The 13,845-nt window shown below is 36.3% G+C and overlaps 1 protein-coding gene across 1 annotated transcript in view; it reads left to right on the top strand.

Annotated features, from left to right (window-relative positions):
* Positions 1-13,576, top strand: part of LOC145672859 (uncharacterized) — a 40,947-nt gene extending 27,371 nt beyond the window's left edge. Inside the window, exon 6 of the mRNA XM_081742026.1 lies at positions 12,913-13,576. Coding sequence (XP_081598152.1) covers positions 12,913-13,386 — 474 coding nt within the window. The 3' untranslated portion in view covers positions 13,387-13,576. The remainder of the gene's footprint in view (positions 1-12,912) is intronic.
* The last annotated feature ends 269 nt before the right edge of the window (positions 13,577-13,845 follow it).

Raw genomic sequence — 13,845 nt, 5'->3', positions numbered from 1 at the left:
ACATGTTGATGTTTATAAATAGAACCACGTCTGGAATATTACAATGTAGTTTAGCTTTGTGTACATTTTTTTTTAAATGATAAATTTTGCCAGCAACCATCATTGGTCCATTTGATGTGGATTTAGCGTTGTAATTTTCAACATTATTTCATTTTTTGTTTCCCAGAAATTATGATGTACACCTTGTCTCAAAAAGGTTGAGCGCATTCTTTATTGGTGTTTTGAGGCAAAAATTTTCAAAGTCCAGCTTCGGGTATCTTCGGGAAAAAGTAAGCCAGGTTCGAACCTCCAAGCCAGCCTTTGCAAAAGGGTAAAAGTTTGCAGATGTGTTTTTCTTCTTTTAAATATAATAAGACTTGTTACCAAGTGTTTAAAAAAGCAACATTGATTGAAATACTAAATGATACAATATTTCGAAACGTTTTTATTAATGTGAGCACATGCTTGTTTGTCATTTAGCTCTCTATACGTAATGGAACATTTAAATACGTTAAAGAATCTTTCCATATGTAAAAGAATGCTCAAAATTAAGAAATAGAACATAATTATCGCCTGAGTACTAAAATAAAACTCAAAGTAGAACAGAAACTGCGTTTGTAATGGATATGAATGTCATAATTATCATGAGATCCGTTATACATCGCTAGAAGCTTAGTTCTAGAAGTCCTTGTGTTAGCTCATTGGTAAGCTGTCGGATTTCAAATCATACGGTTGAGAGTTCGATTCTCGTCTGGGCCAATACTTTTTTTTAAAATTATATTTTCCGCAATGCATGAAAAATTATATAAAATAATTACATTAAAATACACAAGTTGTTTATATATAACATAATAATTGCAGAACATAGTAAGTATTATGTTTAAAATATAACATCAGATAATTTTCACAGTAGGTCGGTATTATATATGATAATGTTAAATACAAGTTAGGAAAATCGTTTAATAGCAATAAATAAGTTATGTAGTGTATTTATTTGCAGCTATTTGTCATACAGATTTAACTTCTCAATATTCTCATTACAGTATGTTATTTATATTCGTGAAATACAGTATATTCCTACGGATATAGAAAGTGTATAAACAGAGTATCCAAAGTCGTATCCTGCTTCAAGACACAACTTTTCCCGATCCCCTTAACGTCACGGGAAGAAACACAAATTCTCTTTAGAACGGAATGTCGTTACTTAGAGTCTCATTCGAATACGTTGAATATGCTTTTGTGTATTCATCTCTCTCTCTCTCTCTCTCTCTCTCTCTCTCTTTCGCTTTGTTTATGTGTGTGTGTGTGTTGCGGAATATCCCAAGTTGAATACAACATTTGCAAAGTATATGAGCATCATTGTCATCGAATACCAGAAATTGAAAGTCGTGTTTCTTCAGGTTGGGTTTGCGTGTTCATGTTAGTTCACTGGTAGAGTACGGACTTGCCACTGAAGAGGTATTGAGTTCAAAGCCTACAGCTAATTATCATTCTTTTGTTAGTAGGATTGCATAGAAATCGGATACAAGGAGTGGTTTACTTCTAGAAATATTTTCAGAAGCGTTTAGGTAGCCCTGAAAAGGGCTTTTTTCGCGAGTTAAGGGGGGGGGGGCATTAATATTGTGTCCAAGACCCTTCTGAATTTATTACACGCCCCATTCTTCTGGGCATGGAATCTATTACATGGGTGACAAATCTATCTCCTTCCCCTACCTCCAGCCATGCTTCGGAAACAAGATGCCACAGGTTATCCTGAGTTCTTGGTGGATCTGCCTCAGGCCAACTTTCCCTTAGAGTACGCTTCACTTCTGCCCACATATTTTCCATGAGATTGAGGTCTGCTCCACGAGGCGGCCAGTCGATTAAATCAATCTCAGGGTGCCCTGCGAACCATTCATGAACCACATGGGAAGTATGTATTGGCGACTGGTATTGCTGGAACTGAATTACACCATCAGGCTGAAATACTCGTACAGATGGCACCATGATATTACTGATAATGTCTAAGTACTGAGCATTGTCCAGATGTCCTTCAATTCTATGAAGCTGTCCTGCTCCGCGACTGGAAATCCAACCCCAACATAAAATAGATACATGGCCACTGCGATTGCAAGCAGCCACATATCCATGGTCATATCGGGTGCCTCTCGGACGATACACAAAACGGCGTCCCTCCTTTGATGTTGTGAATATGGATTCATCTGAGAAAACTACGTTTTCCCAATTGAGACCCACATTCGCCTGTGCAAACGCGAGACGGTAAATTTTGTGGTCGTCTGAGAGTTTTTCCTTCACGGCAGCAACACGGCCACGTAACCCAGCATGACGAAGCCTTCGCAGAGCTGTATGCTTACTACCAGGAAAGAGAGAAGCTTCCCTTAGCTGTCCAGACGTCCTTAGTGGGTCTAACCGGGCTTCGTTTACTAATCTCGCATCTTGGGCTTCGGTTGACACATGCGGACGACCAGGAGATCGTAAATTACCAGTCTGACCTGTAACACCATATTTCCGAATCCATCGCCTTCCTGTAGAGGCCGGGACACCTACTCGCCTGCTAGCTGCAGTTGCAGAATAACCTTCCAACTCCCATAAAGTAATTACTGCTGTACGTCTATCCATAGTTACTAATGTTCTGAGCTGTGAGAAGGAAGCATAAGGTAAAAGCTAGTACCTGGCGTGTGATTGGTTACTAGCACGACACGCCTATTGTGGGGAACAGCGTTGCCAGATCTAGCATAATGATGCTAGATCTAGCATAATTTGCATGTCTCTAGCATCTAGCATCTTGCTTTTAGCATCCTGCCCAAATCTAGCACAATTTCAGCAAGTTATCAAAAAGCCGTAAAACCTGGAGATGAGAAAGAAGTTGGTCGTGGGAAGAAAAAGAACGGCAGAAATGTATCCTCTTCCATTGATTCATACACTCGGTAAACCATACAGGCAGTCTTATTTTCCGAAGTAAGTTCGGAACGGCTTTGGGCTTTTTTTTTGTGGCTCCACCCAGGGTTTTCTAATCCTTTAACTCCGAGGCATGGGCGGAGCTATGGGGGCCATTCTCCCCCCAACTTTTTGGCAACTTCACCATCTTTATTTCTGACTTCATGATCATATTTATTCCTGAAATGACAGCTCCGAGACCGACCAAAAATCTGCCCCCCCCCAGCAGATGATTCCCAACTCCGCTTATGCTGCGAAGTAATTTTCTTTCAAAATATGTAAAGAAAAACTTTGCATTCATTTATACGATATATACGCCATTGAGTCTGACAACGACTGCAGTAATTTAGTTGAGTTAAAATTTTGGTGCGTGAAGTATTGAGTTCTATCCATGCATTCTTGCTCTCTGTGTATTTTAAGTTACGTTATCGTATCTCAACTTCCTTTTTTTAAAACTCCTGAATTAGTAATTATGAGGATCTAGCATAATTTGACCGAATCTAGCATAAGTTCGATCAGGTTTTGGAATAATTCCGAGCTGTGAGTCTGGCAACGCTGGTGGCGAACGACTTGATCAACGACTCGCGAAAGAAATCTGAAAATGGTGCGCCGTAATAATAATATTAAAAACAGTTTTTATAAAGAAATATTAATACATACGAAAAGCTGTTTAAAGAATGAATTGTTATACTGACTTTACACGTATAAAAACATATACCATATACCAAACAGATTGAGCGATATGATGATAGCTGTTTTGAGACGAACACTTTCGAAGTCCAACTTCGGGTATCTTCGGAAAACAGTAAACTAAAGCTGTTGGTTCGAACCTCCAAAGCCAACCTTAGTAATCGGGAAAAGATGTACAGATATGTTTTTCCTTCTGTTAAATATAATAAGACATGTTGAAATGGTGTTAAGTGTAGAAAAAAGTAACATTGATTGAAATACTTAATGATACAATATTTCGAGACTATGTATTCACACTCTCGTTTCGTCATTGTGATTTCCATACGGAAAAGAGCATTTACGTATGAGCTCAGTTATATTTCAGAAGCAGATTCCGAAAAGCGGTCATGTTAGCTCAGTGGTACACCACCGAGTGTTTAAATCGTGAGTTCGATACCCGTTCAGGTGAGATTATTTTATGATATTCTACTTTCCTCAATGCATGAAAATTATGTAAAATAGTTACATTACAATTCATCAGTTGTATATATATTTTCATACCATCACTTGTATATATGAGTTGAATATATATATTCATATCATTTCACGACATAAGTAATTCTTATCTTTAAAATATAACATCTGAGGTATTCACAGAACGTCGGTGTGTTATGTGTGAATATTGAATACAAATTTAAAAAATCGTGTAATAGCAATAAATGAGTTATGTAATGTATTTATTTGCAGCTACTTTCATCGCAGATAACTTCTCAATATTCGCATTACAGCATTTAGGTCGAGCATATCGAAAATCGGATCGTGGTTCAAGACAAAAAAAACTAGCGAGCCCCAAACTGTCACGTAAGAAATTCACGAATCGCAAAAGTAAAGTGAAGAGATTGAGAGCGGTAATTCCTTAATCGCTCTCTCTCAACTCTCTCTTATCTGCATTTATACATATAAAAGTGTATGTATGTATGTTCCATCATAACTCATGTGTGCCTAGAGCAGGGTTTCTCAACCTGGGAGTCGCGGCCCCTAGGGGATCGCGAAGATAGGCGGAAGAGATAAATATAGTTAGAATCTAATACCAGAAATTATTTTTAAATATTATTTTTAATTTTGTTCTGATAGGCATACTTTTATTTTTTATACACACTGTAAAGAACAATAAAAAATAAGTCTACTGAACATTTTCAAAGGGTGTAGAATTCGTGTTACTATTCGGTTCAAAGTATCTTGTCGTCGCGAATTCTGTCGAGAAATTTGAAGCTTAAAATATACAAAACGATAATCATGCCTGTTGTTCTGTATGGTTGCGAAACATGGTCACTTACTCTGAGGGAAGAACATAGACTGAAAGTATTTGAGAACAAGATCCTTAGACGAATATTCGGACCCAAGAGGAACGGGAATGGGGAATGGCGGAAACTTCATAACGAGGAACTACATAATTTATACGGTTACCCAACATTGTTAGGGTCGTCAAGTCTAGGAGGCTTAGGTGGGCAGGTCATGTAGCTAGAATGGAAGAAAGTAGAAACGCTTTCAAAGTCTTGACAGGAAGACCAAACGGAAAACGACCATTAGGAAGACCTAGGCGCAGATGGGAGTAGAATATTAAGATGGATCTCGCTGAGATAAGAATACAAATTAGAAACTGGATCCAATTGGCTAAGGATAGAAGTCAGTGTAGAGCTTTTGTGAACGCGGCATTGAACCTCCGGGTTCCATAGGCCATAGAGTTAGTTAGTTAGTAGAGTTGTTTAAAAATGAATTTAAATCAAAGAGGTATGATATAAAACTAATGAGAACTGTATATAGAAATACTAGAAAAATACACATGAAACAAAACCTGCACATTGAAATACAATTAAAATTAAAACCTAATGAGATACCTAAGCATGGTGTAATTTCACTAGTGCAGCAATGCCCGGTTCAATCTTCATGACGAACATTATCAAGCCATTTTCAACTGATAAGCGATTTCTTATCTTTGTTTTAATGTTTACCATAAAAAAAACACTTTCGCACAAGTACGATATAGCAAATGGAATTATTACTTTTAAAGCAGCAATCACCAGACCAGGATATTCTTCTCTCCTCATCAGGCAGAACTTGTCCAAGTCTTCGTTACAGAAAACCAGTTGCAAAGACTTGTCGCATGATCATTCTATTATTTGGTCAAAAAGTTGTGGGCTTAGATCGGATACGTTAATGGCCTCTTCAATGAAGGAGTTTAACATCCATCTTGAACCATCACCTTCGTCGTTGGGAATATAGATATTACAGTTACTGTATCCACTGTCAGTGCCGGACGCCTAAAAAAGGGGCCACACATTTCGGAGGAAGTGTGTTACTCATGTTAGGAAAGTGCATGTGCACATGTGTAAAATAGAAGGAAAACGTAATAAAATGTGCTCAAAATTAAGGAAAGGTAGGGTTTATTTTGAAAATGTTATTGAGCTTCGTGCCAACCATGGTGGCGCTTCGTAGCTAGTCTGTCGACGTCACTCATATATACGGTGACATCGTACTATACTCTCGCCCCGGGCAATGATTTTCCATGGCACTGTTCACTATAAACCAAAAAAATGGATTCTACTATTATAGAAGTAGGTATGTTAAAAATCCCACACAAGCTTATTATAAAACAAATTATAAAAGGGTCGCTGGCAAGAGCGTGTGATAAAAGGGGATCGTGATAGGAATTAGATTGAGAACCACTGGCCTAGAGTAATTTTAACCACATTTCTTATAGTTTCAAAAAGAGTGCTGTCGGGTTACCTATGGTGAATGGGAGGGGGATACATATAAAAGATTGCTAGAAAATGATCGATATTAGATTCATAGTTTTCGGGGTCGCTTAGATAAATAGTGAGACTTTCAATTTCGCTTAACTCCGATTAAGCTCTCATTAGTAGGGATGGGCACGAACGACTTTTCTTTGAAACTCGACTCGACTCGAAACAGACATCTTTGAGGTCTACTCTTGGACTCGGCGCGAAAAATATCTTCCAACTCGACTCGGATTAGAGTCAAGTCGAACCAAAACGAGCCAAATCCTGTGTGTAGTCCTACCTAGACAATACATAGACAATAATTATTCTATCATCAATTATACTACTGTTACTACAAATAATAATAATAATAATAATAATAATAATAATAATAATAATAATAATAATAATAATAATAATAATAATAATAATAATAATTATTATTATTATTATTATTATTATTATTATTATTATTATTATTATTATTATTATTATTATTATGACAACACCGTGTACAAACATGAACGATAGATGGTTAATAAAGGAATACTAAAAGCTAGTTGACTGCCGACGTCGGTAGTCATGAAGTCTACAAGGCAAGGACATCGTTCATTACCCTAAGCTGTAAGCGTCGGTGGAGTACAGATGGTCAACTATTAACCTCTCGCCAGAAATTGGTGGCCCCGCAGCGACGATCCGTGATGGCCCAAGTTCAATTTTGAAAACTTTACTACCAGCGGCAGAGACGCGATGAAACGCCAACGAACCACAAAAATTACTCTCCCAAAATATGTTAAAATGCCTATATGTGTGATTTGTTTATATTTAGGTGAATCAAAAAAACACAAAACAAATACGCCGGGGTGGACGCGAACTATCAATATTACGATTACTAGGCACGTGTTCTTCTGACTTCCCCACGGAAACGATTATAAAAAGCTTGGTTGTTGAAGGATAAATCATTGACGTCTTAATTTAGCCAATCAGACAAACCCCTACATCTCGAGTTCTAGGAGGTGATACCGTGAACCGTTTCAGATTTATTGCTTTCTGGTAAAGTACTATCCATGCGCAAAATTTGAGCATAATAGCCGACATGCATCTTCGGTGCCTCTTATCTTTAGTACAATTTTAACCAGAGATGGTGTGGGTCAATGAAAATTTGATCCACGACCCACCATGACCCACTATCACCCACCACCAAATGACCCATTGGCCCACTCTGACCCATCAACCATCGTGATCCACTCTGACCCACCACCAACTATGAACCACTCTGAACCATTGCGACCAACTCCGACCCACCAAAACCCATCGACATCAACTCTGACCGATGACCCACGTCCTCCTCTCCATTGACTAAAGAGATTACACTTGTAATAAAACAAGACTGTGAAATTATCACTTATCGGAGTTTGAATTTCTACCGTCATTGGCTCAAGCACCTCTTTGTTACAATACTGGTGGGTCTGACCTTTACGATATATAATGGCAAAGTGTTTCTCATTTTCCGATTTAAAATGAATTTAAATTTATCATATGTAATTATTTCTTTGTTGCCTTACAGACACATTCAGTAGAAAATAGGGTGAAATTTAAAAGTTTCGAATCAAGGAAAAGTAGACCAACGTAAAAAAAAAAAAAAAAAATTGAAAATGCCCATGTAATTACGTTTAGAATACAAATTTTATGGCCATTTTCTCTAACTTTATGGCTTGATTGCCTTATGCTCGGAACGCTCCATATATTAAACACCAGCTTCAGCAATTATAAATAGAAAGCAGTGGGTATAAAATTCAAAAAGAACTTTAGTTTGCATTACTCAATTTTTTTTCTCAACTAATATCAATCGTTTTCGATTATTTTTACAAATCAACCCACTATTAATTTCCACTATATAGAAAAGGCACCCCCGTCCCCCCGCTCATAAAAGACAATTTTAAAAAATGCCAGGGCATATTCTCTTTATTTTTAATAAAGAGTTGTATGCTGAATTTCAGCTCTCAGTTGAACGGCTTGTGAGATACCAAATTTTTCGCAAAAATTCGGACTTCAACTCCCCCTAAGGATATGTATTATAATGAAAGTGACACGCGTATGATAACTTCCCAGTTGGGATTGGAGCCTGATTATATACCAAACGTCAATTCATTTGACTTTGCAATTTGACCGTGATGATTACGCAGACATAGTTACTTTCAATTTTTTATGATACATATCCTTATTTCATATGTTACAGATGATTCAAAAATATTTTTTCAAGCAGTTAGCTCCTCTAGAATCTCACAGGCTGCATCCCAAAATCCAACTCCTACTATCCTATGACAATCCAAAAGTGACTGAACTTTTTTTTATTAGGAACAAATGACAAAAGAAAAATGGAGATCTTGAAAGTAAAATGTAGAAAAGCTCGGTGCCGCCAATAACTGCATATTTCTCCGCCCCTTCATTCCGAACTTAAAAATAAAACTTAATTCGAATATGGTTAATTACTGAATTTATTACAGTTAAATTCCACTCACTACATGCTATAGCTACAACTATGTAACAAAAATAACAACTGTGAAACATGTTCTGAATTACTATTACATTTCTTACGCAATTATTAAACATATTAGAATAGTAAAAGAGGATTGTTCGTGAAATAGTATATTTGCTCATGATTTTTAACTTTTTCATACGGAAAAAATTAAAATATTATTCAAGTTTTAAAATTTGCACTCTGCAAATATGTTGCCCTCTAGGCAATGGGACTAATGTGGACTAATGGGAAATGCTACACTGTTAGCGGCGCTGAAAACTTACGATTCGATTCTAATATCGGTTGATTTCGATATCTTTATGTCGCTACGTAACCACCCTGGGTGCTAATGGGAGCTTAATTGGACTTGAATTGAAAGTAGAGCTATTCACCTAAGCGACCACGAAACTATGGATTCGATACTAATATCGAACCGTTTCTAGCATTTTTGATATGTATCCCGACAGTACTCTTTTTCCAGACTGTAAGAAATATAGTTAAAATTGCTCTAGATATATTAGAATTATGTTGAAACACACACATAAATCCACTTTTATATTCTGTATAAATAGAGAGTGAGCGAGCGAGCGAGCGAGAGAGAGGCGACTCAAGGCATCACCACTTCCACATTGCAAAAACATATATCAGGAATTGAATTGAAAATCTATGTAAAGACTTTCTGCTGTGGCATGCTTCATAAGCACAATTCCAGTCTGCTCACGTGACCATTGGGGTTCATGAATTTTTTTTGCGAGCGTTCCGACTTTGGATTCTCTGTTTATACCCTCTGTTTATGCATCGAATAACTTTTCAAGAACATAAATGACATTCTGTATTATGAATGTTGAGAATTACTCTCTATATGACAAATAGCTGCAAATAAATACACTACATGATTTATTTATTGCTATTGAACGAGTTTCTTAACTTGTATTTACATCCTCATATATAATACCGACCTACTGTGAAAATTATCTCAGATGTTATATTTTAAACATAATAATTACTATGTTCTGCAATTATTATGTTATATATAAACAACTTATGTATTTTAATGTAATTATTTTATATAATTTTTCATGCATTGCGGAAAATGCAATTTTAAAAAAAGTATTGGCCCAGACGAGAATCGAACTCTCAACCATATGATTTGAAATCCGACAGCTTACCAATGAGCTAACACAAGGACTTCTAAAACTAAGCTTCTAGCAACGTATAACGGATCTCAAGATGATTATGACATTCATATCCATTACAAACGCAGTTTCTGTTCTACTTTGAGTTTTATTTTAGTACTCAGGCGATAATTATGTTCTATTTCTTAATTTTGAGCATTCTTTTACATATGGAAAGATTCTTTAACGTATTTAAATGTTCCATTACGTATAGAGAGCTAAATGACAAACAAGCATGTGCTCACATTAATAAAAACGTTTCGAAATATTGTATCATTTAGTATTTCAATCAATGTTGCTTTTTTAAACACTTGGTAACAAGTCTTATTATATTTAAAAGAAGAAAAACACATCTGCAAACTTTTACCCTTTTGCAAAGGCTGGCTTGGAGGTTCGAACCTGGCTTACTTTTTCCCGAAGATACCCGAAGCTGGACTTTGAAAATTTTTGCCTCAAAACACCAATAAAGAATGCGCTCAACCTTTTTGAGACAAGGTGTACATAACAAGTTAATATGTTCGGAAACAAACTAAGAAACCCATTTTATCACAGGTGACCTTAGCAGAAAAGGAGCTGGAAAGGTGCAAGTACTGAAAGTTTGTGCTATGAAGGCAGCTTTACCAAGTTTCATGCAACTAAAAAAGAAAATGACACCTCATTTCAACTATTGGTATCTGGTACGAAACGCTCTAAGAAAGGAATTAATTGTCGTCGAATGCAAATACGTTCTTCCATCATAAACTCATCTTAATGCAAACACTGCGAGGCTGAAAGATAAAATAGTGAATTCGTATGACGTCATCAGCAGTACCAATCTCAAAACATAACAAGATGAGTAGTCATTTAAACACGTTTCTGATCGTGTTGAGCACTTGCGCAAGCTCATGACTTAGGAGATTATTTGTAATAAATAATCTTGTTTCTGATTATTTTCCCTTAAAATCAGACATATTTACTTTATTCTAAAAAGACACTTGACTACATTTTCCAGAAAGAAAAAACAGGCATGTCCGGAAAGAAAAGGGCGCTTTATTTAACCCTGCATAAAAGAGCTAAAGAAGATGATAGAAATATAATATTAGTACTCTTTGCTTGAATTGTAATCCTGGATCATATATATCAAAATTATATGTTACACTAGACAACTAAGGCTTTTGCATGGAAATTCCAGAATTTATAAATGACAGTGCGAGTCCTCCTTCCCCTAAAGACAATCTTGTATTTAAGAAATTAGCATTTAGCATATTGCATAGTAGGTAGGAATTACAACATTTTAAGAGACTTGGAATTTATTTCTCCGTATGTCTTCTGGAGACAAAGACCTTCATGTTACTGCCAGTCTATGGTAATGTTTTTCAATTGGCTGATGTGTAACGTAAGAACAAGTTTCTATGATCGAAGAAGGGAGAAGGATAGCAAAATTTATACAAAATTTCAAGATTCTGTACCTACAGTTTGAGATCTGACAAACGGATAAAAGAACCATTCAAGACCCCTTACCCAGTCTTAGGAGCCACATATTGAAAAATCACGTCTTATACCTAATAGTTTCGGAGATCTGGCGAACGAGAATAAATCATTTCCTTATTACCCCTTAGGGGCCGCACTTTAAAAAAAGCATATCTTACATCTAGTTGTTTCAGAGACTTGGCAAACGGCAAAAAGTCATACCCTTACCCCCCCCCCCCTTACTCTTATGGGCCGCATTTTGTGAAATCGCGTCTTACAGGCTTGAGTGCAGGGAGAACATCTAAAGGTTCTACACATAATAGTTTCGAAGATCTGTTGCTGAGTGAAACAGTGGGTTTACTATTATATAAACCTAGATTGTGTGTAACAAAATTTATATTCACGAAATAATGGATATTTAAGCAGAGAGGAGCTCACTTGTGACTAAATGGTTAGCGTACGCGTCTTTGGCACTGTATACCGGGGTTTAATTCCCGATGACAAATTATGTGATTCAAATCCCACGTTAAGCTATAGGTCCACGTCCGATATTGCCTTGCTGCTGAAAGAGGCGCTAAACTTAAATCATAACAAACCAATTTAAGTAAAACTGTAGAAGAGATCGGTACAGAAATGGTTTTAGAAAGTATAAACAAGGAGGCAGCCAGAACCCAGACTATGATAGGTATATCATGAGTTTACTACAGTGATGCCAACCTGAAACATTATGAAATCCCATGTCGAGAGGCAAAAAATCCCATTTTACGTATGAATTTCCCAAGTTATACTAATTAAAAGTATGCTATAATATTTAAAATTAAATTTCCCTGTGTTAGTCACTTTTTACAATATCTAAATGAATAAGCTGTAAATTTTGATCTTCTCGAAATATCCCATATATGCTGCTTTTTATCCCTTTCCAAGAAAATAAGGTCAAAAACTCCCACGAAATGGGATTTTTCCCACAGGTTGGCATCACTGGTTTACTACTGTATAAACTTAAAAAAAATGTATAAATTATAGATTAAATAATTTTTGTCATTCAAAAGAACTGGGGGAAGGGGGGCCTAGGCCCCCGACCCTGGTCTAGATCCGCCACTGGATCGGTACAATCAAACCATTAAAATTCCAGTTTATTTTAAAGAGCACATATAAATAAATTCTCATATAAATCATTAGAGAACAAAGATGGTGCAAGTATTACACCGCGTTAATGCGATCATAAAAGCAAGTGTTGCGAATTCTTTAAAAATGGCTGGCATTTGATATTCCTTGGGTAGTTAAATAGACTAACAGTGAATCTATTGAAGAAACAGAATTCTGAACAATTCTGCTATCAATAGGTTAAGCTATTGCATACAACTACATTCAATTATTGATTATGTCTTCTTACATTTTGTAGACTACTACCTGGTTGAAAGAAAAGGAACCAACTTCCAGCGACGAGAATAACGAAGAATTAATGACTCTTTTGGAATTATTTTCTGGAGAACTCTCTGAACAGCTAGGGAACCAATTCTTCAGCGCGTTTCAGGATCTAATTCAATTCCTGGAAGACTTGTTGGAGAAGTCTTGTTGTGAGTTTGTACAAGAAGTTACGGCCCACGTGTCGGCACTGAAATCCTTTGACAACGATCCTAGCCTCAAGATGAAAGCAGATGCTACAGACATTCTCAACAGAGCGCATAAGCTTATGGACACACGAAGGGCTTATTCGCTGGAGATTGTGAGCGACGTTGCTTCGGAGACATGTTTTAATATGGAGAAAGAATTCTTTATAGCTTCAGATATGTTTCAGCAACAAATAAATTTCGTTTCTAACCGATTATTTTTAAGACAGGTTACATCCTATGATACGACTTCCACAAACTACTGAGGCAAAATGAACTTATAATAAAATCAAAGAAGACAGTGTGTGTATATAATAGTTGTTTGTATATTAATTTATATATATTTTTGTTAAAATGTTTCATGTATGTATTGTCCTCTTGGTTTTCTCAACAGTTTATTAATGTAGACAGAAATACATATCTTAGTGTAAGTTCCAAATAAATACATTAATAATTCTTGTTTGACTTTCTTTAAAATAGGCGAGTCAAAGTCAATGGAACTCCCCGCTAGGCTCTTTCTCGTTCCTTCTTGTTTCTTACATAATTATTTTCTGCGAATAGCGAATCGAGATATTGGCTGCATTTCAGTGTTACCAGATAAACTACAATATGATTGGTAAAATGAGAAAGGCGTAGTGTGGACCTTTAAAATAAACACATTTATTATTAATTCTTGTAAGTACTTCTTTAAAATTGGCGCATCAAAGCCAAGAATACAACTAAGC

This window comes from Thermobia domestica, chromosome 2, assembly GCF_964235325.1.
Source record: "Thermobia domestica chromosome 2, izTheDome1.hap1.1, whole genome shotgun sequence".
Classification (NCBI taxonomy): Eukaryota; Metazoa; Arthropoda; class Insecta; order Zygentoma; family Lepismatidae; genus Thermobia; species Thermobia domestica.
The sequence above is the reverse complement of the archived record's forward strand: the minus strand, read 5'-3'. Positions and strand labels throughout refer to the sequence as shown.